The 24,386-nt window shown below is 44.5% G+C and overlaps 1 protein-coding gene and 1 long non-coding RNA gene across 2 annotated transcripts in view; one reads left to right on the top strand and one right to left on the bottom strand.

The window, feature by feature from the left end:
* Positions 1-8,825: 8,825 nt before the first annotated feature.
* LOC309889391 lies at positions 8,826-12,478 on the top strand. The gene is made up of 2 exons (XR_014319223.1): positions 8,826-9,593; positions 11,977-12,478. It is a non-coding gene; the product is annotated as an uncharacterized lncRNA (long non-coding RNA).
* A 3,527-nt stretch (positions 12,479-16,005) lies between these two features.
* The window catches only part of LOC309889539 (DDB1- and CUL4-associated factor 12-like), a 124,023-nt gene continuing 115,642 nt past the window's right edge, over positions 16,006-24,386 (bottom strand). Inside the window, exons 7-9 of the mRNA XM_082782389.1 lie at positions 23,695-23,857; positions 17,127-17,311; positions 16,006-16,426 (exon numbers count right to left, since the gene is read on the bottom strand). Coding sequence (XP_082638515.1) covers positions 16,268-16,426; positions 17,127-17,311; positions 23,695-23,857 — 507 coding nt within the window. The 3' untranslated portion in view covers positions 16,006-16,267. The remainder of the gene's footprint in view (positions 16,427-17,126; positions 17,312-23,694; positions 23,858-24,386) is intronic.

The raw sequence follows: 24,386 nt of genomic DNA, 5'->3' as shown, positions 1-24,386 counted from the left end.
GGCCCAAGGGCTACTGCATGGACTATTTCCTGCTTGATTTGTTCAAAGGCTTGTCGTTGTTCAGGGCCCCATTCAAACTCATTCTTCTTACGAGTTACTTGGTAGAGTGGGTTTACAATCAGACTGTAATTTGGGATGTGCATTCTCCAAAACCCCACAACACCTAGGAAAGTCTGTGTTTCTTTTTTGTTAGTTGGTGGAGACATAGCTGTTATTTTGTTGATCACATCCATTGGGATTTGACGACGTCCATCTTGCCATTTTATTCCTAAAAACTGGATCTCCCGTGCAGGTCCTTTGACTTTATTTTGTTTTATGGCAAAACCGGCTTTCAGAAGGATTTGGACTATTTTCTTCCCTTTCTCGAAAACTTCCTCTGCTGTGTCACCCCTCACAATAATGTCATCGATGTACTGCAGGTGTTCAGGAGCTTCCCCCTGCTCTAGTGCAGACTGGATCAGCCCATGGCAAATGGTAGGGCTGTGTTTCCACCCCTGGGGCAGCCTATTCCAAGTATATTGGACTCCCCTCCAAGTGAAGGCAAATTGTGGCCTGCACTCTGCTGCTAGAGGGATGGAGAAAAATGCATTAGCGATATCAATTGTGGCGTACCACTTGGCTGCCTTCGATTCAAGTTCGTACTGAAGTTCCAGCATGTCCGGCACTGCAGCACTCAGTGGTGGCGTCACTTCATTCAGGCCACGATAGTCCACTGTTAGTCTCCACTCGCCATTAGACTTTCGCACTGGCCATATGGGACTATTGAAAGGTGAATGAGTCTTGCTGATCACTCCTTGGCTCTCCAATTGACGAATTAGCTTATGGATGGGAATCAGGGAGTCTCGGTTGGTGCGATATTGCCGCCGGTGCACAGTTGTGGTAGCAATTGGCACTTGCTGTTCTTCGACCCTCAGCAACCCCACAACAGAGGGGTCCTCTGAGAGACCAGGCAAGGTAGATAATTGTTTAATGCCCTCCGTCTCTAAAGCAGCAATACCAAAAGCCCACCGGAACCCTTTTGGGTCCTTGCAGTATCCTCTTCTAAGATAGTCTATGCCAAGGATACATGGAGCATCCGGACCAGTCACAATGCGGTGCTTTTCCCACTCATTCCCAGTCAGACTCACTTCAGCCTCCAATACAGTCAACTGCTGAGATCCCCCTGTCACTCCACAAATATAGATGGGCTCTGGTCCTTTATATCTCGATGGCATTATAGTACATTGTGCACCGGTGTCTACTAAAGCCTTATACTTCTGTGCGCGTGATGTGCCAGGCCATCGAATCCACACAGTCCAATAAACTCGATTGTCCCTTTCCTCCCCCTGGCTGGAGGCAGGGCCCCCCTAATCCTGGTCAGAATCTTCCTCGTTTCTGTGTTTGAAGGACTGTCTGCTGGAAGTTGGAGCAGCAAACTTTTCGGAGAATCCCTTTTTCCTGATTGTTTTCTTTTGCAACTCACGTACCCGTGCCTCTAGGGTCGCGGTAGATTTTCCGTCCCACTTTCTCATGTCCTCTCCATGGTCTCGTAAGTAAAACCACAGGGTGGCACGGGGTGAGTACCCACCATATCGTCTTCCTTGTGTGGGTGAACGCCTACCCCTGACAGCTGAGACACTGCTTTGTACAGGTGCGAAGGAGAATAATCTCTCTTCAAGTTGGTGAACCTTTTCAGAAAGTTTCTCCCAAGTGTTCTCCTTTGGTCGGTGGGCACTGGTTGGTTCAGGTGGGGAGGACAATAGATTCTCTTCAAGTTGGTGAACCTTTTCAGAAAGTTTCTCCACAGCTGAGACGCAGGCCTGTAAGGAAGAGGAGAGACTTTCTTCGTACTGCCGGAGTTGTTTAGCCGCTTCACCCACTGTGGGTTCCTCATCCTCTTTCCAGGCCATTATTGCCAATGAGCTGGCATATGATGATGGTGCACTCCGTACAAACTTCCGCCACATGGGTCGTGTACACTTGACTTCATCTGGATCTGTGGATGTTTGTTTGAGGTCTGGATCCTCATAAATCACTTCCCGTACGGCTAATTCCCTCAGGTACTGGATTCCCTTCTCCATAGTGGTCCACTTGCCTGGTAGACATAAAATATCTTCCTTGAAGGGATACCTTTCCCTCACAGCTGAGAGGAGACGCCTCCAGAGGCTGGTGGGTCGTGCTCCATCTGCAATTGCTTTGTCAATGCCGGCGTCTCGAGCAAGGGATCCCAGCCGCTTGGCTTCCCTGCCGTCTAATTCCACACAATTGGCTCCAGAGTCCCAGCACCGGAGCAGCCAGGTGACAAGCTGCTCACCTATACAGCGACCAAAATCTTTTCGCACATCTCGTAGCTCGCGCTCGTTTAGGCTTCGGGTAGTTACTGTTGCTCTTTCGGCATCCTCATCTTCCTCCTCCTGAATCCTTGACGGCCCAGCGTCGTCATCATCTTCGTCATCTCTATACTTAGTTTTGGCAGAAGCCTTACCTGGATTGGCAGAAGACTCTCTGCGTTCTAAACGACTTGAATTTCTATACCATATTTTCACCTTCTCTACAGGGGCAGCTTGCACTGCTACTGCTCGTTTCTCTGACTTTGTTACAGGGTCTGCCACAGGGGTTGGAATGCCCTCTGCAGGGTCAACTTGCACTGCTACAGCTCGTTTCTCTGACACGGCCACAGGAGCTGGAGCGGCTACAGGAGCTGGAGCAGTTGCAGGAACCGGAGCTGTAGCGGCTACAGGAGCTGGAGCTGGAGCTGGAGCAGTTGCAGGAGCTGGGACTGGAGCAGCAGTAGGAGCTGGAGCTGGAGCGGCTTCAGGAGCTGGAGCTGGAGCGGCTTCAGGAGCTGGGACTGGAGCAGTTGCAGGAACTGGGACTGGAGCAGCTGCAGGAGCTGGGACTGGAGCGGCTGCAGAATCCACCGTAGGGGTCACAGTGGCCGTTGGATCTGTCACAGGGTTTGGAGTGGCCGCAGGGTCTGTCACTAAGTTGACAGCAGTATCAATGGCAGCTCGATAGGCATGAGCCAGGCCCCAGCACGTTACAATGATTTGTGTTACTTTGGAACTGCCAGAATCATTACACCTTTTTTTCAAGCATTCTGCCAGTTTTTGAGGATTTTGCCATTGTTCAGGGGTGAATTTCCAACACACTGGGGGTGCCAACTGCTCTAGATGCCTGCCCATATCCACCCATACTCCCTGCCACCCACAACTATACTGCCTCCGGGCAGATCTCCGGATGAGCTTCATAAGTAGTTGTTTAACTTTAAGCAGAATCTGAAGTGCATTCATGAGGCAGAACAACAAGACTATGGTATTCTGAGTATTCCAGAAATATTCAATATCTTGGAGAGCTATTGTGACAAGCTCAGGGGATAAGAGGGTGGTGAAGGAGGAAGGCAGAGTGACCCAGGAGGATACAGGGGTGGTGAAGGAGAAAGGGAGAGTAAGCAAGTAAGGAAAAATATCCTCCCCTTTCCCCTCCACAGATTGACTCTCTAATGGAGAAAAACAATAGGTATAATTGCTAATAGTTCCCAAGATGCTGTTTCCAAAGTACAGAGTCCACGATGTTACTGAGTATAAATACCAAGTTAGAGTCATGACCAGATATCTTATCGTCTCATAAGCCATTGCTATAACACTTAGTACCATAATGGTCTGAAACCAGGGCCCGGAGAGGAGAAACAACACTACAGAGAGCAAATACGGAAAATAATGTACTATAATACTCAATTTGGAAAACAGGCGCAGCAGAGTTGTGATTAAAGCAATCAGCATCATGACAAGTGACTATTAAGCAGGTCTAATCCTTACACCAATTTTAGTTTAACACACTCTGATCAGATCTGCCGTTATCTCAACCTTTCGGGCCCCACGTTGGGCGCCAAAAAGACTGTCGTGGTTTAACCCGACCGGCAGCTAAACACCACGCAGCCGTTCGCTCACCCTCCCCCCTCCCTCTCTGGGACGGGGGAGAGAAATGGAAAGTGAAGCCCGTGAGTTGAGATAAAGACAGTTTAATAAGACAGGAAAAAAATAACAAAAATAATAATAACAATAATAATAATGATGATACAATGGTGATAATACGAAAGTAATAATAGTATGTACAAACAAGTGATGCACAATGCAATTGCTCACCACCCGCTGACCGATGCCCAGCCTAACCCCGAGCAGTCCGGCCCCCTCCCCCCAGCTAGCCACCCCTATATATTGTTTAGCATGACGTCAGATGGTATGGAATACCCCTTTGGCTAGTTTGGGTCACCTGTCCTGGGTCTGTCCCCTCCCAGCTCTTACTGCACCCCCCAGCCTGCCCGTTGGCAGGACAGAGCAAAGGCTGAGATGTCCTTGGCTTAGTATAAGCACTGCTCTGCAACAATTAAAGCATCGGGGTGTTATCAGCACTCTTCTCATTCTAAGCCAAAACACAGCATTCCACCAGCTACTAGGAAGAAAATTAATTCTGTGCTAACTGAAACCAGGACAACACTTGACTTTATCTGGATCTGTGGATGTTTGTCTGAGGTCTGGGTCCTCATAAATCACCTCCCGTACGGCTAATTCCCTCAGGTACTGGATTCCCTTCTCCATAGTGGCCCACTTACTGGTAGACATAGAAGTTCTTCCTTGAAGGGATACCTTTCCTTCACTGCTGAGAGGAGACGCCTCCAGAGGCTGTGAGGTCGTGCTCCATCTGCAATTGCTTTGTCAATGCCTGTGTCTCTAGCAAAGGATCCCAGCTGCCTGGATTCCCTGCCCTCTAATTCCACACAATTGGCTCCGGTGTCCCAGCACTGGAGCAGCCAGGTGACAAGCTGCTCACCTATTCAGTGACCAAAATCTTTTCGCACATCTCGTAGCTCAGGCTGGTATAGGTTTCGGGTAATTACTGTTGAAGTTTTGACATCTTCATCTTCATCCTCCTCCTCTGATGGCCCAGCCTCATCTTCTCTATACCTAGACCTAGCAGAAGACTCTTTGCATTCTAAACGACCTGAATCTCTATATCATTTTTTCACCTTGTCTACAGGGGCAACTTGCACTGCTACAGCTCATTTCTCTGACCCAGCCACAGGGCCTGTCACAGGTGTTGGAATACACGCTGGGCCCATCACAGGGGTTGGAGTGGCTGCAGGAGCTGGAGAGGCAGCGGGGTCCATCGTAGGGGTTGGAGTGGCCGTTGGGCCTGTCACAGGACTTGGAGTGGCCGCAGGGTCTGTCACTAGGTTGATAGTAGCATCAATTGCAGCTCAATAGGCATAGGCCAGACCCCCAGCACGCTACAGTGATTTGTGTCTCTTTGGAACTGCCAGAGTCACAACACCCCTTTTTCAAGCAGCAAGTCATGTCCTCCTTGCTGTTTCAAAAATCCCTCAACAATTCCCCCTTTTTCTTTTTGAGCAAACCAAGCCCGATGTAACACTTTTGCAAGTAACCTTTTAACCACATTTATTACAATACAACACGCAATGATGATTAACACCACAACAAACAGAATCCTTAATCCGTCTTTGATTAATCCCAGTAACCATCTAGGCATCGTTCCAAACAAATCAGTGAGCCATTGATTGAAAGGATTGATATCATATTGAATCTTTCTCATGTGCTCTTTCAGGAAAGTAATGGATTTGTGAATTGACTCATTATGATCAGAAAGGTTCATGCAGCACATTCCCTCAAAGTCATCACACCCATGCCCTTGAGCCAAGAGCAAGAAGTCAATAGCAGCTTGATCCTGTAAGAGCGCATGGCGCAGGCTATTTTGATCTGGTAACATCTCCTCAAGTATCTCTGTCGTGGCATGGGCTTGCTTCTCGGTCCAGCATACCAATTTTTCTAAGTTATTAAGTGTGGCCGCAGATGCCACTCCTGGCACTAAAATTGCCAATGCCACTCTAGCTGCAACACCAAGCAATTCAACATTATCATTGCAATCCGGTGCAAGCAATGCCCATGTATGTCTGGTGATCTCACGCAACTGTGAAAAGCTAGGAGCAAATATAGTAAGTTTACCTAATGGACCTCCGATAGCATTTGCAGGGATACCTTGCCAGGCCCTATCCCCACAAATCAGAAAAACATCAGGAGGTAAGGCCATAGCTGTACGATTGTTCCAAATGCTGTAGTTGTTACCTCTTGTCTCCGCGCCATAAGCCCCTAAACCCTGCCTAGCAGTGTCATTGTAACCACAGGTGTTTCTGTACCCGTATGGCCCTTTCCAAGTTCCTGTGGCAGGACCTCGGTAATTCATTCTTATTTGTGGTAACACATTTGGTGCTGCTATATTTATTGTTTGAAAATGAATACTCGCAGGAGGGTCTTCTCGGTCACTAGTCAAACATAAGTGATTCAAGACAAACACCGTCTCGGACAATCGCTCATCGATGTTTGTGGAGGAATGGTTAAGTGAAATAGGACATGTGGATGTTGGGCAGTTAGGAGGCAATGGGCTAGTGAAGTACCGTACTCAACTCACATGAGTCTGGGCACGTACGCAGCTGGCTGAGAGCCAATCAGGCTCAAGGACACGATGCCCTTGAGCGATTGGGAAAGTCCCTAAGGCGGGACGGTGGCTAAAAGAAGGAGGAACTAACTGAAAAGAGCGGGAAGTGTTAGCCAATCCTGAGCTTAGTTTTTGCAATATGTATGAGTTGATTATGTTCGAACTAGATAAAAGGCGACTGAGCTATCCCTTAAAGTTGAAGTTCACTGTTCACTCATATTGAGCGTCTGTGTCTTCCTTCCGTCGACAACAGATGTTCTTGATCTCTTTTAACCTCACTAATTGTTCCTTTAAAACCTGATGTGATTGTTCAACCATCACTTGGCCTGTGGGAGAATATGGAACACCTGTGATATGCTTTACTCCCCACATTTTCATAAATTTTCTAACCCTTTTGCTGACATACGCTGGACCATCGTCCGTCTTGATCTGCTGTGGCACTCCCATAATGGCCACACACACCATCAGATGTCTACGCACAAGGTGTGCTTTTTCTCCCCCCTGTGCCATTGCCCATATGAATCTTGAAAAAGTATCAATACTCACATGCACATATATTTTAGTACTATATTCCGGCACATGCGTTACATCCATTTGCCATACCTCAAGTGCCTTAATACCCCGTGGGTTAATTCCCAAACCTAACCCTGGTCCATGATGACTACAGGAAGCGCACGCTCTTACTATTCCTTTCGCCTCTGTCCAAGCAAATCCAAGCATTCTCCGAAGACCCTTTGCATGCTGATGGAACATTTTGTGCAACACTCGCGCATGTGCAAAATCACTCTCAGGCCCCTCTGTGACTATACTCACCTACTTGTCTGCTTGTGAATTACCTTCTATTAACTCAATTGAGAACTGGTGACTACGTATATGGATAACACAGTAAGGTGCAGTTCTCCCCTGAATGGCATCTCGCAGCTGCAGAAATAATAACAATCTGTCCCTCTTAGTTTGCCATATCAAGGCATCCTCTATCCATTTTACCATGTTGACAACATACAGAGAGCCTGAGACGAAATTAATTGGCTCATGCATCCAGCACTGACAAGCCCAAACAACTGCAGACAATGCCAATGTTTGTAATGAATCCCCTGTCTCCCCCGGAATTATGTATTTCTCCCAACTTCCGTTCTCGTACCACACACACACAGCCTTCCTACTTGCTGCACCTGCATCAGTGTATACAGTGCGACCCACCACTGGTCGGGACGAAAGCCGTGGTACTATCTGCCATTTATATGATCTTATAACTTGCCAGAGAGGCCCCTTTGGAGTTCAGGAATGTACCAATCCCGGGTAATCTAACATAGCTTCTTGTAGTGGCATGGACTGCTGTAAACACCATTCCAAATGATCCTAAGTCATCGGCAGACTAATATCTCCTGGTTCCTGCCCGCTGATCTCAATACTTTGAGAGTGACCCTAACGTACTAATTCTGCAATAACTTCTGCCCATGTTTGAACACTCATTTTTGGCTGAATCGGTAGGAAAATCCATTCCAGAACTCGAAAATGCTGCCCTATCATTCCACCCTTGCCATCACCTTTTTCATTTATGCCATTCCTACTTTCAGTGCTGTTAGTGTCAGTGGCATCCTCCTGATACTGTTTCTGTCTTTGTCACCCCTTACTCTCCCCCTTTTCTTTTTGCCACTGACCAAGCACCGCAAATGGATGAGACTTGCTAATGGATGAGATTGCTAATTAGGAAGGAGAGTGCAACGTCTGCTATACATCTGCAAGCAGTGCCAGCTGCAACCTTAAAAGCTATTTGTGAAAGAGCCTGCCGGTGGTCATTTGTTAGTGTAAACTGCAGCTCTGCACTCCTGCACCGCAATAAAGGTAGTAATATAGCTAAGTTGTCATTAGTAAACCGTACAATGTGGCAACCCCTCTGAATATTATTCAGGAACATTTGTACATTTATCAAATTATGTAACACCATAGTGTTATAAGTTAGACCACACAATTTACTGGTCTATTGAAATTATTTTATTAATCAAGTAAGCAGACACAAGCAAAACAGCGCTGGGCGGCTGGGGAGTCTCCGCTCCGCAACAGCACGCAACTTCCCCTTTCCAGTGTTGCTGTTTTATAGCATTCAAGTTCTGGCATGTCAAGACTTGACTTGTCGACTTGTCGAGACCCGTCGACTTGTCGAGACCTGTCAACTTGTCGAGACTAGTTCTGAGGCTTCGCAGTCTGTTGTTGGGGGTCGTTCTGGCCCACCAAACCGAATGTCATCCATATAATGGTAAATAATTATGTCACACCACGCTGTCCGAATTGGTTGTAATGCCAAGGCCACATATAATTGATCTCCACCCCTCTGCTATGTGCCAACTCGCCACACGGTGGCGGTCGTCTGCCGTTTCCGCTGACGCCTCCGATGTCCCAAAGCAACTCGACTCCGGATGTCCCGCGTCTCACCGTGATACGTCACTTCACGTCTCACCGCGATACTTCACTGCTATGCGTCTCACCGCAAAACCTCTGTCTCTGCGTCTCACCACGTCTGTCCGGGTCTGTGCTCCGAGTCTCTCAGCGTCCCGCATGTAACTGCGTCTCTGTTCCTAAGCTCTCTGCGTCTCTCTGCATCTCTCAGCGTCTCTCACGTCCCTCAGCGTCTCCGTGTCTCGCCGGGTCTCAGCCTGTTCGGGCGCCATTTGTTTCAGGAAGAACGGCCGAAAAAACGACAGACACTAGTATGGTCAGATCATACTCTCCCTTTATTACCCGAATAGCCTGACTTTTATAGCAAACTTAACAGGGGCGGATAGTGTCTCACACAAGATTATTGGTCAAAAGAACTTAGACAAACAACTGCAAGAAAACAACCCCACCTGCAAGAAAACAACCCCCTTGTGATTAGCAGTCACGTAGATCCTGTCCTTGAAGTCAGCTGCTGGCAACAATATTTTTTAAATTCCTCAATTGGGAGATGTGGGAACACTGTCATGGGAACTTCTCATAGTCCTCCTGGCAGCTTGGTTTGCTCAGCTGCAGCAAGTCATGGCCTCCTTGCTGTTCCAAAAATCCCTCAACATAACACCATGCTAGTCTGAACATCCCAAGGATATCCAACATCTTGGAGAACTATTGTAAGTATCTCAGAGGATAAGAGGGTGGTGAAGGAGAAAGGGAGAGTGAACAAGTAGGAAAAAATATCTTCCCCTGTCCCCTCCACAGATTGGCTCCCTGAAGAAAAAAAGCAATAGGTGTAATTGTTAATAGTTTCCAAGATATGGTTTCCAAAGTAGAGTTGATGACAGTGCTGAGTACAAATACCAGGTTAGAGTCATGACCAGAAATTTCATCATATCATAAGCCACTGTTACACTGCACAGTACCATAATGATCTTAAACCAGGGCCTGGAAAGGATAAACAGCACAACAGGGAGCACATACAGAAAGTAACGTGCTATAATACTCAATTTCGAAAACAGGCACAGCAGACCTGAGATCAAAGCAATCAATGCTGTGACTAGCAACTATTAAGCAGGTCTAATACTTATACCAATTTTAGTTTAACACACTCTGGTCAGATCTGTCATTATCTCAACCCTTCGAGCCCCACGTTGTGCGCCAAAAGGACTGTTGAGGTTTAACCTGGCCGGCAGCTCAGCACCACACAGCCGTTTGCTCCCCCTCCCCCCTCCCTCTCTGGGAATGGGTAGGGTGTCAGAAAGAAATGTAAACCTGTGGGTTGAGATAGAGACAGTTTATTAGGACAGAAAAGAAAGGGAAATGATAATAATGATAACAGTACTACTACTACTTTGTACGAAACAAGTGATACATAATGCAATTGCTCACCACCCGCTGACTGATGCCCAGCCTAACCCCGAGCAGCCGGCCCCCCCACCCTGGCTAGCCACGCCTATATATTGTTCAGCATGACATCAGATGGTATGGAATACCCCTTTGGCCAATTTGGGTCAGCTGTCCTGGGTCTGTCCCCTCCCAGCTCTTGCTGCACCCCCAGCCTGCCTGCTGGCAGGACAGAGCAAGAAGCTGAAAAGTCCTTGTCTTAGTGTAAGCACTGCTCTGCAATAGTTAAAACATCAGCATGTTATCAGCACTCTTCTCATCCTAAATTCAAAACACAGCACCCTACCATCTACTAGGAGGAAAATTAACTATCCTATCTGAAACCAGTTCAGTATGCAGTACTGAGTGATTAAGAGAAAGCAGAAGTGTGCCACAGGATGCAACATCCCTGCTGGAATTGCTTTGCTTCTCAGCTGCTAATCTGTGCTTGCCGAAGTGTTTGTAAACTTTCATTTGGAAAGGAGTCAAGGAACTTGGGTTTTGTAACGTCGCCTTCCCGTCTGTCTTTCCACAAATGAATTTATTGAATGAGCTTGATTTTGCTGTTAGAAACATACTATAATGGTGATTGATAATTGTATCAAAGTGATTATATTTGATGGTTATGTCTTCAAGACTCTTTATTCTTGAAACATTCCCTTTATTTGTGTTTCAGACAGCTGCAGTGCTATATATAAATTAAAGAACTATATAGGCACAATAGTTCTTGATGTTTCTGTTTGGTACTATTCCCTCATTTTCAGTTTTAAGTGCAGGTCTGGTTGTCCCCCTCTCTTCTACCCCATGTTAAAAAGGGAATGGTAGAGCAAGAAAAAAGACTTTGAAAGGTACTGGGAAGATTGCTTTTATGGGATGTAAGGAATAAGCAAAGTATCACAGAATCACAGAATTGTAGGGGTTGGAAGGGACCTCATGAGGTCATCGGGTCCAACCCCCCTGCCAAAGCAGGTTCCCTAGAGCAGGCTGCTCAGGTAGGCATCCAGACGGGCCTTGAATATCTCCAGAGTAGGACTTCGCAGACTGCAAAACAGAGGGTTGTGGTAGACATCTGTAAAGTTTCTAGCGAGAAAGTTCTGTGGGGAAATGAGTTCATCACTCATGCAAATATGAGTGAGGGGATATTAAATCAGTAAGTTATAGGTTCAGAACGAATGTAAGGAAGTGGTTTTAATATATGAAGTTAACCTGAGAAACTCTTTACTTAAGGTCTTGTGGATGCTGAAAATTTATATGTGGGGTGTTTTGACAAATGTATTCAAAAAAAATCACAGGAAAAAAAAAAAAACAAAAACAAAAACAACAACAAAAAAACAACAAACATAACAACAAACTAACTAACCAAATTGAAAAACAATGCTGAATGAACAAGGCTGGTGAATTATGTAAATTGTTTGGCTCAGGAAGTGTCTGAGCTACAAATGGCTGAAGATCAGGATTGTGTCCAGAGGAATGGTGTTGTGGTTTCAACTCTTATACGTTTCCACAGACTTTGACGGTAGTCAATGACAAGATTGTATGTAGATCTACTTCTCGGCTTCATTCAGCACATAAATTATTAGATTCATGTGTAGCAATTCAACTCGTTTGCAAAGTGAAAGTGGATTTATCACTTGTACTTCTGTTCCTGAATTCCTTTCCTTTTCATTCTTTCAGAGCAATGTGCACATGGCAAAACTGTGGAGACCAACACCAAATTAAATCTAGCGAAACAGAAATAAAAGTTGTGGGAATAGAAATGTTGTTTTTGCAGAGTTACATTGTTTAGAAGGAGGGAATGTGGTACTGAGATATGCTTACAGTGATAAGAAAGTTTAGCAGGCGACCTTGTAAAATGCAGACAATCAGACTCCTTAGGACAATTAGGTGAAAATCATGGTGTCAAGTCAAGTCAGATAAGTGAAGAAACATTACCACTTCAAGCAGTAAAAATGTGAAAAGAAATTTGAAATTTAACAGGCCGGCGACTGAAGGCCATGCATTGTTTGTGAAGCATCAGATAGATTGTGAATCTGGATTACCCACTCAGTGGGGAAACAGGGGAGGGTCCTGCCATCAAAAGGTATATAAACTGTGTTTTGGAACTAGTAGATGCGCTCTCTCCTGCTTGTGGGGCGCCCGCCATTGCAATCGCGAATAAATTACTACTTCACTGAGATCCTCGCCTGAGCCTAAGTTATTGGCTACGGAGTGTTTCTCACAAAGTGAAAGGGGAAAACATGAGGTTTTAATTTTGGATTTAAAGTACCTGACAAGGAACCTTTCAAACATTTCCTGGCTACGTAAGAAAATAGAGCAGTGTGCCTTTTTCGTAAATATCAGACTAGTCCAAATTGTGTTTGTGATAGCCTATTTTTTATCTTAAAAAGTTAAGAAGAAAAGATATCTGGAAGAAAATGAGCTTCTGTAACCAGAATTGCATATCTAAACATTTTCTTGTTTTAAAACCTTAGCACAGTTGGAAAAGAACATATTTGAATTTGCTTTGCCAGAACTAGTAAGGATGTTGGTTTTTCTAAAACAAGAATGCAGAGCAGACCTTCTTGAGGTCACAGTTTGAAGTCTGTTTAGTTTCGCTGTAGTTAGCATTATGTGATTTTTTTTTTTGAGATTAACCAGAACTTAGGTTTAACATAGTGTGGTGGTTCCGCTCGAGTGGGCAGCCGAGCTCCACCACAGCCGCTCTCTCACTCCCCCTCCTCAAAGAGGAACGGGGAGAAAATACGATGAAAAGGGCTCAAAGGATGAGATAAGGACGAGATAAGCTTGGTTTGCTCAGCTGCAGCAAGTCATGGCCTCCTTGCTGTTCCAAAAATCCCTCAACATAACACCATGCTAGTCTGAACATCCCAAGGATATCCAACATCTTGGAGAACTATTGTAAGTATCTCAGAGGATAAGAGGGCGGTGAAGGAGAAAGGGAGAGTGAACAAGTAGGAAAAAATATCTTCCCCTGTCCCCTCCACAGATTGGCTCCCTGAAGAAAAAAAGCAATAGGTGTAATTGTTAATAGTTTCCGAGATATGGTTTCCAAAGTATAGAGTTGATGACAGTGTTGAGTACAAATACCAGGTTAAAGTCATGACCAGAAATTTCATCATATCATAAGCCACTGTTACACTGCACAGTACCATAATGATCTTAAACCAGGGCCTGGAAAGGATAAACAGCACAACAGGGAGCACATACAGAAAGTAACGTGCTATAATACTCAATTTGGAAAACAGGCGCAGCAGACTTGAGATTAAAGCAATCAATGCTGTGACTAGCAACTATTAAGCAGGTCTAATACTTATATCAATTTTAGTTTAACACACTCTGGTCAGATCTGTCGTTCTCTCAACCCTTCATGCCCCACATTGGGCGCCAAAAAGGACTGTTGTGGTTTAACCTGGCCGGCAGCTCAGCACCACACAGCCATTTGCTCACCCTCCCCCCTCCTTCTCTGGGATGGGGGACAGAAATGGGAATGTGAAGCCTGTGGGTTGAGATAGAGACGGTTTATTAGAACAGAAAAATAATAATAATAGTACTACTAATAATAGTACTAACAATAACGTGTACGAAACAAGTGATGCACAGTGCAATTGCTCACCACCTGCTGAACGATGCCCAGCCTATCCCCAAGCAGCTGGCCCCCCCACCCCGGCTAGCCACCCCTATATATTGTTCAGAATGGCGTCAGATGATATGGAATACCCCTTTGGCTAATTTGGGTCAGCTGTCCTGGGTCTGTCCCCTCCCAGCTCCTGCTGCACCCCCAGCCTGCCTGCTGGCAGGACAGAGCAAGAAGCTAAAAAGTCCTTGGCTTTTGAAATGAGTTCCAGGAAATCATTTCCATTGTCTCAGTCCTGTCCTGATTAGTTCACAATACCTATAGAAATCCCTTATCTTCCAGAGCCCTCCTATCTCAGTCCTGATTAGTTTACATTACCTATAGAAATCCCTTTAGCATCTATTTCGTACTTCAATCTCTTTTGAAGGAAAAATGGGCCTAAAAACTGTAGTGCAAACTTTAATTAGGGATGGAAGACGATAGGGATTAGGGATAGGAAGAAGACAGAGTAAAGGCTCATAATCAGACCCCAAAACCAACGGAGATTCAATTGGCCTTGGCCAAATTTGAAGCCAAGACACGAATTAATGACATTCAAAAGAAGAGGAGGGATAATATTGTGATATATGGAGTAATAATTCATGTCAAGAAGATGGTTGATATAGAACAATGAAAAACACTGAGTAAACTGTTAAAATTTGTTGTTTAATGTTATATGATAATCATATCATTAGTGCAGTTTCAAGGGTTAACGAAACGTGGGAAAAGATGGCCTGGCATAAGTTAGTGTCAATCACATTTTGTTACATTCGGGAACCTTGTGGAGGGCAGAGCATGGGCAGAGGTGGAAGCTACACCCTGCAGTCTGGACAAGATCCAGGAACCCACAGAGTCTGCGCAGGAACAAAAAGTTACTAGCGGTGATGAAGAAGAACCGTGAGCCTTCATCCCCACGACCCGCAACGACCACCACCAAGAGATAATGCGCAGGCGCCAAAAGGAGGAGTTTGTGAAAATACTAATTATAATACGAAGTGGGGATAGGTCATACATATGTATAGGCGTACTCGGATTTCTCATGAATATGTAAAAGTGATGTTCTATATATATATTTAGAAAGTCTGACGGTTGTGCGCGCATGTTGGTAGAGCATAAGCTCCCCATGCACCCAGCGCTGTTTACTTGCCTTTTATAAATATTACTAAATTCAGATTGAGTTGTATCTTCATTTATAACAATATAAACTGTACTATGTGACTAGTAGGCGTGCTCCTGCTTGTGGGATGCCCGCCATTGCAATCGCAAATAAAAATGCTACTTCACTGAGATCCTTGCCTGAGCCTGTTATTGGCTACAGAATGTTTCTCACACTACCACAGCAGCATACCTGGGAACCTTGTCTCACCTTCAAAATGGTTAGATACAGTTCATTTTTTAATAATAAGAAAAAAACCTCACGGTCCCTAGCCCCCCTCCCCCCCCCCCGGTTTCTTTCATCACCTCTGCAGGCCCTCAGAGTAATGTCACCCTGCCATGCAGGACAGCCTACTCAAACTCCAGCTGCACGAGCTGATACCTGGGACAGGCAGAAAAGGAACAAAAGACTTTTTCTTTTTTTTCTCCTGGCACTGCTGAAAACTACTATTCAAATGCAAACACACTTCTGAGAACTCCTGTGCTTCTCCAGTTTGGGCTTGATGGGCAATACCTTGGGGAAGCTGTCCCCGGGGCTCCGATGACTACAGTTTAAAATTACTGTATTCCTTTACATATAAACAGTGTCATTAGACTTGTACTTTTAAAAAATAAGATCAACCAAGGCCAGGGCCAGGCTCTGCAGATAAAGTAGTAGCTTATCTCTTACAAATATTTTTAATATTTTTTAATTACAAGTAGTCCTCGCTCCAGGTAATGTAACTGACACAAAGTACCTGCACACACTCAGCCCCTAGACTTTCACAGAAAGCCCAGGAGCAACCACTCTAGTAGAAAGGAATCCTACCTCACAGCAAAGTAGGGGAGGGGGCACATGGCCAAGATAGCATAAAAACAGGGGAAAAGTCATTTGGAGCAAATATAATAAAAAGGGATTTCAAAAACCCTTCATGTAAAGGATCAAGGAGGTTAAAGCAAAAACTGGTTCAAAAAGATGTACAAAACTGTTGGAGACCAACAGAAAACTCTGCCAAAAATAACTTGTGTTTAAATCATAACTCAATGGCATCACACAATTTCATTGAAAAGAAAAGAAAAGAAAAGAAAAGAAAAGAAAAGAAAAGAAAAGAAAAGAAAAGAAAAGAAAAGAAAAGAAAAGAAAAGAAAAGAAAAGAAAAGAAAAAAAGAAAAGGAGTGGAAATCTGTGTAAAGATCAGCATTTGTAAAGAGTTATCATTAGCTCCAGAGACCAGCGTAATTCCCATGAAGTCCTGATGGAAGGGGGCCTCCTGCCACAAAGAGTTTTGTTCCAGACGAGTCGTAGCAGTGGGTGTAAACAGCATTTGGGAAGAAATTAATTTCAGAAAAATAATTCCTCCAGGTTTCATCATGATTCTGTTAAAGAAAAGTTCAGACTGTTACTGATGCCAAACAAACAGGAAGCCTTGTTTCACAGAAGCAGAATGTAGTTTCCAGAGCCTAAGAGGGATCTTTTCCTTTGTTAATACTACCTGAAGCTTCAGACAGAACAACTTGAATTGGAAGATACCAGATCCTTCCTGAAGCTTTTTCTGAGGAGGTTTGAACCAAACAGTGGAGGTGGGGAGGGTGAAGGGTAGGGAAGATAGCAAGTCCGATTAATTTTTAAAGTTGCAACACAACGATAAAAAAGATAATGAAGTTAGACATAGCCATTAACTGCTTTATAGAAACATAAATGGACATTGAACTCAAGTGCCTGCCATGGCATTATTTCAGGAAACCAGAGTTTCTAAAATTGTATAAAGTTAAACTAAATCTCTCAGATTACCACATTAATTTATCACACTTTTAAGGTAGACAACATAACTTGTTTGATGTACTAACAACTAGAAGATAGACTACAATCAAAACTATGAAGAGGGAAAAAAAACTAGTTAATTTATGGATCAGTGGATAAGCAGAGTAGTCAGTACGCCTTACATTCAAGCAGCTGGCCACTCAATACCTTTGTGAAAACAATCTTGCAGCATTTCTTGATTTTCATTATTACAGATAGATCCCATTACTATAAAAGCAGCTTGTTCAAGCCCTATAGCTACAAGCTACTACTCACCAGCCAACCTTTCCCCGTAGTCAACTTCAAAATTTCACTTCCTCCTAATTTCTGCTTCTGTCCATAGCAGGCACGTGGGGGCTTTTCATCCAGGAACCTCTGGGCTCTGATATCATAGAACAGTAAGGAGCCGTGTCCTGTTCCCACTGTGATGATGTGTTCATAGAAGCTCACTGATCGAATACCTGACAAACAGAGAAAGGACACACAATCCAGTGAGGACCAGGCACGCTTTGGCTCTGCAACGCTGCTGCTTGATGCCTAATGCTTTCTTCAACAAAAACTACCTTCTAGTTTTCTCCACATCAGTTTTCCCATTTCTATGGAGCAGTGTAGATAAATCCCATTTATACTACTGAAGCAGCAGCTTCAATTGTATACGTAATATAATATACATAATTTATAATATATGTAAAATTGTAAAATATAATATACATAAAATATAATATATGTAAAATTGTATGTATGTATGTGTATATACACACACACACTATTCCCCTTCTCCTCTGAGGCCATCTACTCCACTGATGGTGCATAGCAAGAAGCTTCATTCTCAGCAGGCCCCAGCTCTGCCAGATAAGCAAAGATCTAAGATGTTTAAGATCAAGAGCAAGCTTGTTCTGTCTGCAACGAGCTTCTAAGTGAACCTGCAGGAGTGAGTGCATGGCAGCACATAGCGGAAAGGATGCATATTGGTGTCTCCCACGAGCTCACCCTTATCTAGCTACCTGCCAAGCTGGGAGAAAGAGCCAATGAGAAAAATTACTCTGCTTCCACCACATGCATCTTGCAGATCTAGAGCAACAAAAGTAGTTCAAAGTAGTAGGCCAAAAAAAATAATGGTCCATTGTGGCTGGCCCAGAGGCTCCATGCATCCTTGGCATAGACTACCTCAAGAGAGGGTACTTCAAGGATGCAAAAGGGTACCGGTGGGCTTTTGGCATAGCTGCTTTGAGCACAGAGAAGATTAGACAGCTGTCTACCCTGCCTGGCCTTTCAGAAGACCCTTCCGTTGTAGGATTGCTGAAGGTTGAAGAACAGCAGGTACCAATTGCTACCAGAACAATGCACCGACGGCAATATCGCACCAACTGAGACTCCCTGATTCCCATCCATGAGTTGGGAGAGTCAAGGAGTGATCAGCAAGACTCGCTCACCCTTTAATAGTCCCATATGGCCAGTGTGAAAGTCTAATGGCGAGTGGAGGCTAACGGTGGACTACTGCGGCCTGAATGAAGTCACGCCACCGCTTTGTGCTGCAGTGCCGGACATGCTAGAACTTCAGTACGAACTAGAGTCAAAGGCAGCCAAGTGGTACGCCACAGTTGATATTGCTAATGCATTTTTCTCCATCCCTTTGGCAGCAGCATGCAGGCGGCAGTTTGCTTTCACTTGGAGGGGCACCCAATACTCCTGGAATCGACTGCCCCAGGGGTGGAAACACAGCCCTACCATTTGCCACGGACTAATCCAGTCTGCACCGGAACTAGGGGGAGCTCCTGAACACCTGCAGTACATTGATGACATCCTCGTGTGGGGCAACACAGCAGAAGAAGTTTTTGAGAAAGGGAAGAAAGTAATCCAAATTCTCCTGAAAGCTGGTTTTGCCATTAAACAGAGTAAGGTCAAGGGGCCTGCACAGGAAATCCAGTTCTTGGGGGTAAAATGGCAGGATGGACGTCACCATATTCCGATGGATGTGATCAATAAAATAACGGCAGTGTCTCCGCCAACTAGCAAAAAAGAAACGCAAGCTTTCCTAGGCCTTGTGGTATTCTGGAGAATGCATGTTCCAGGCTATAGTCAGCTTGTGAGTCCTCTATATCGGGTGACTCGAAAGAGAAACTATTTTGAGTGGGGCCCCGAGCAACAACAGGCCTTTGAATAAATCAAACAAGAAATAGCTCGTGCAGAAGCCCTTGGATGTTCGTAGGAAAATTCCCACTACACACCATGCGACTGATGCTACGTGGAGTAAGTGGATAGCGTTAATTACACAGCGGGCTCGAATGGGAAAACCTAATCACCCAGGAATCCTGGAAGAAATGGACTGGCCGGAAGTCCATTTAATCAGGAAGTCCATATAATCAGTTGCCAGAAGACAGAAAGCAGTATGTGTTGTTTACTGACGGATCCTGCCATGTGGTAGGGAGCCATCCGAAATGAAAACCTGCTGTGTGGAGTCCCACACGACGAGTTGTGGAGGCCATGGAAGGGGAAGGTGAGTCGAGTCAGTATGCAGAAGTAAAAGCCATACAACTAGCCCTAGAGATTGCTGAAAGAGAAAAATGACCAGTACTGTGTCTCTACACTGATTCATGGATGGTGGCAAATGCTCTGTGGGGGTGGCCGTAGCAATGGAAACAGAGCAACTGGCAGCGCAGAGGTAAAACTATCTGGGCTGCTACCCTGTGGCAAGACATTGCTGCCCGGGTAGAAAACCTGGATGTAAAAGTACGTCATGTAGATGCCCACATGCCCAAGAGTCATGCTACCGAAGAACATCAGAACAACAAAGAAGTGGATTGAGCTTCAAAAACTGAAGTGGCTCAGGTGGACCTACACTGGGAATGTAAGGGTGAGCTGTTTGTAGCTCGATGGGCCCATGAAACATCAGGACATCTGGGGAGGGATGCCACATACAGATGGGCTCGTGATCGAGGGGTGGACCTGACCATTGAGGCCATCACACGGGTCACCCATGAGTGTGAGACCTGTGCTGCAATCAAACGAGCTATGAGGGTAAAATCTCCCTGGAATAGGGGGAGGTGGCTAGGGTTTCAATATGGTGAGGCCTGGCAAATTGACTATATCGGACCACTCCCACAAACCCGCCAAGGCAAACAGTGCATACTCACCATGGTAGAAGCAACTACAGGGTGGCTGGAAACATACCCCATAAACCATGCCACGGCCCGAAACACTGTCTTGGGCCTAGAAAGGCAAGTGCTGTGGCGTCATGGTACACCAGCGAGAATTGAGTCTGACAATAGGAGTCATTTCCGAAACAATCTTGTCACCTCTTGGGCCAAGAGGCATGGTACTGAGTGGGTGTATCACATCCCTTATCACCCACAAGCCTCTGGGAAGGTTGAGTGGTACAATGAACTGTTAAAGACTATGTTACGAGCATTGGGTGCTGGGACGTGGAAACAATGGGACATAAGTCTACCAGAAGCCACTTGGCTAGTTAACAATAGGGGGTCTGACAGCCGTGCTGGTCCTGCTGAAACAAAACCCCTACACGCGGTGAAAGAAGCTAAAGTTCCCGTAGTGCATGTAGGAAAGTGGATGGGGAAGGCATTGTGGGTTGCTCCTGCCTCGGGAAAAGGCAAACCCACTCGTGGGATTGTCTTCGCTCAAGGACCGGGGTATACCCGGTGGGTCATGCAAAAGAATGGGGATATCAAGTGCGTGCCTCAAGGTGATTTAACCTTGAGAGAAAACTAATCTGTAATCTCAGTTATATGTTGTAGGAAGACACTGCAGGATCAACGACAGGTCAACTTTGCAAGGAACCGGGCAATGGAACAAGGACTTGAGCTAAGCTGGTGCTGGCGTCCAGACATCCAACTCCGCCTGCCCTGAGTGACCACTTCAGCAGATGAAGGCCAAATCGTCAACAGTTCTTATGAACATTTTCTGAGAAAGACCTATAGAATGAAAAGATATACCTGCCTATTAATCTGTTAAAGGACATGGAGTAATGGTGATGAGAATACTTAAATGCTAAAGTATAGGGGAATTTGAGAGTGACACAAATGTTATGGAATAAGGGGTGGAGGTTGTACTGGGTGTGGCTGGGACGTTAACTTTCCCTGCAGCAGCCCACATAGTGCTGTGCTCTGTACTTGTAGCTAGAACAGCAGTGGTATCACACCAGTGTTGTGTCTGCTGCTGAGCAGTGCTGGCACAGCATCAGGACTCTCTCTAACCCTCCTAGGGGGTGGACAAAAAAGTGAGAAAAGAAACATCACCAGGGCAGCTGACCTAAACCAGCCAAAGGGATATTCCATATCATATGATGTCACACTCTGCAATAAAAGAACCCAACAGAACACTTACTTACAGAAACAGGTGGAGTATCAGTGCACATGGCATACTTTTCAGTGCTATTTATTAATAAAAAAGCGCTCTGAAATGCAGAAGTGTGGATCTTTCTCTAATAAAAAAAAAAAAAAAAAGCTGAAGGAAACAGTGGTGTATCCATTACTAAGATGTTTAGAACACATTTTGAAGAACAGCGCTTCACATTGGCTCCTGAAGTACCACCTCAGATTATCCACAAACTAGCAGCACAACCTGTGCCTAGAACTGATCAAGGCAAGCTCTCTAACATTCCCAACACTGTACCATGGAATATTTGGGTCAGCAAATTGAGTTTTACTCCTGAAAGACAGGGAGGCCCTACATATTGCAGAAGGAAATGAAGATGCAGTAGCATGTCCTAAGCAAAGAACAAGCACAGAGTCTGTGCGTCACAAGCTCTGTCCACTACATTAACATTGCTGTCTTCAGGGTGTGAAGTCAAGGGCATAAAACAATTTACTACATGCCAGCCAAGCAGAAAGCAGTTCTTGCTGATCAAGAACTAGAGTACAGGGCCCTACATATTCCTGTACAGCTAAGAAAAGCAACACTTACCAGATGCACTGAAAAGCATTAATTGCCTTCTTATGTACAGCAGCTAGGGTTACATTGGGTAAAAAAACAGATTCTAGGTTGGTAAGACTGGAAATGGTGCTCACTCTAACCTGCTCATATATACACAACACTAATAACCTGAAGTTTGTGCAAACTTCCCACATTCGTTGTGAATTCGTTTGGAAGCTGACAGCACATTCAGATAACACTTCAGAGAACTTACAAGTCAACCCAAATTTTAGTCCACAAATCACCAAACAGACTTCAATTATTTTATTTTATTTTATTTTATTTTATTTTATTTTATTTTATTTTATTTTATTTCATTTCATTTCATTTCATTTCATTTCATTTTCCTTTTCTCTTCTCCTTTCTGCAGCCTGTGCTGCCCCACAGCAAGTCCCAGGGAAAAGAAAGCCGAAGCACTCAGCAACTCAGGAAGCAATATTACTTCAGTGCCCCCACCAGTGCCCTAAGTGGCAGAATACCACAGTGAACCTGTAGAAGATGAGAAAGAGTAACCATATGCGCTTTGACTACACATGCCAGAAGGTGAAGCCATTTGATCCACATCTGTGACACATCATTTCTTTGGGGAAGTACCCTTCTCTTTGTGGGTTTTTCTTTGTCTTTTCATTTTGGAACTATGAAGACTAAAGAGCTTGGCCTTTTTTCTTTTTAAATTTGGCAGCAAGGAAGAAAGAAGATGAAAGAAGGAATGTCTTTTTGTTTTTCCACTTGTTTGCACTGTGGATTGAACATTAGTTGCACTAATTGTTGAACAAAGGCTCTGAGACACAGGCTCAAGCCAGTGTCTCAGAAATGCTACCTACACACAGATCACGCCCAGCAGGATCACAGACTCAGGGCAGAAACTTCCAGCCACCACTGATTGGGCGATACACTCCCGTGTCTTGGTACCTCTTCCCTATGACGCTGAAGAGTAACAGCACCAGAGGACCTCCAGAGAGCCCTGGCTGGCTGTGATTCAGGGCAAAGGCTGGTGCTGGAAAGCTGTTTAGGGCTGGTGAACCATTATTTCTCATTCTAAAGAAAATTCTCCCATATCTCAAAGAAACAGACCCTGACATTTATCTGGACAGCACCACACAAACTCCAGTAAAGGCAGACAAGGGCTAGGGAAGTTTTATTTACATGCATCCTCTTTTGATAACTTGCCCAATGAAGAGACTGACACTCAGAGCTGAGCTAAACAAGGACTGCAACTTTTTAGCCTTAGATTAATATGTTTTAAGATGGAAAATCTCAACACAATGCCTCCTTTTCATGGTTTAATTAAAGGACATGGAAAGAAGCATATAGGATCATGCTGACAGTGCTTACATTTGGTCCTGGCATAAGGTTAAATTGAACAGACTACAGAAGAAAAAGAAACAGTACTCATATCTATAATCATTCTATGACTACTATTGTTACCTTTTTTTGAGTGAGCTTTTGTATATTTAAACAAAGACACACTGAAAGTTAGAAATCTCACTCGTCTTCAACATTAGAGTAAGCATTCACTCACAACACAGACTCCAAATAGGATAGCAAAGAGCAGAAACATGCATTTTACTTCCGGTCCCGGAGAAAAATGCAAATTGGTAGTGGTAAGATAACTGGCTTTGCTGTATGATGAAGTAAAATAGAGAAATACATTTTTAAAAAGTAGATGTAGACTTTAAAGAGCTCAGTACTATTTGGATGGTATATAGTTTGGCTGTTCTTAAGAAATCATCTAGTTTCAGAGTTGCTTTTAGCTTGTCTTATGCCAAGACAAGTGGCCTAAAACCAAAATCTACATATACTGTTAGTGATTTAATATATCACATGAAAAACCTCTTATTTGTTTAAAAAGCTTATCTTAAATTGTTACTCCTGAAAGGAAACAGTTTGAAGCACTCTTTGACAAGTTTCTTACCACTGCCTCGTTCTTTGGAACAGACGGATTTAACATTGTGAGGTGGCTGCCTCGGATCCAGAAAGGAGACGTGTGCCTGCGATCCTACAGCATACACTGACCACTCCTGACCGTAAGCCAAACACACATTCTCCCTGCAGTATGGCAACTTTGTGGAGAGTAACTGGAAACAGAGGAAAGACAAAAAAAAGAAACACAACCCATTACAATAAAAGAGGAAGAAGTTACAGATTTTTTCTGTTAAGCTACGTTCAATGCAAGTTGCAGTGGGGAAAAAAAGCAGCTAAAAAAGTTCAGCACAAAACCAGAACTTTAAGAGAAAACCAAAAACCTGACCCACAGAAAAAAAAAAAAGCCATGGAAGAGATGGGATGCCTTATCAAACCAAACTAGGATGCTAAAGGCTGAAGTATGCGAAGGACAAAGGACATTTTTGGTAAATTGTTTTAAATTCTTTTAGGCTGCTGTTACTACTTCTACAGGTGTAGAGGCACCAGTTCTCTGAAAAAGCTTACCTCATATACCAGCAGAAACATGCCTGATTTTAATCTGCAATTACACTTCAACAAGTATAACTTCCTATATGAACACTTGAGACAGGGAACAAGATGAGGCATGTTGATTCCTAGGCCTTAGCTAGCACAATTGTATGTTAACGACCCCAAGGATAAGGGAGTAAAAGACTGTATGTA

The sequence above is a fragment of the Aythya marila genome (assembly GCF_965140915.1).
Source record: "Aythya marila genome assembly, chromosome: W".
NCBI classification, from domain to species: Eukaryota; Metazoa; Chordata; class Aves; order Anseriformes; family Anatidae; genus Aythya; species Aythya marila.
This window is presented reverse-complemented; position numbering and strand designations above follow the sequence as displayed.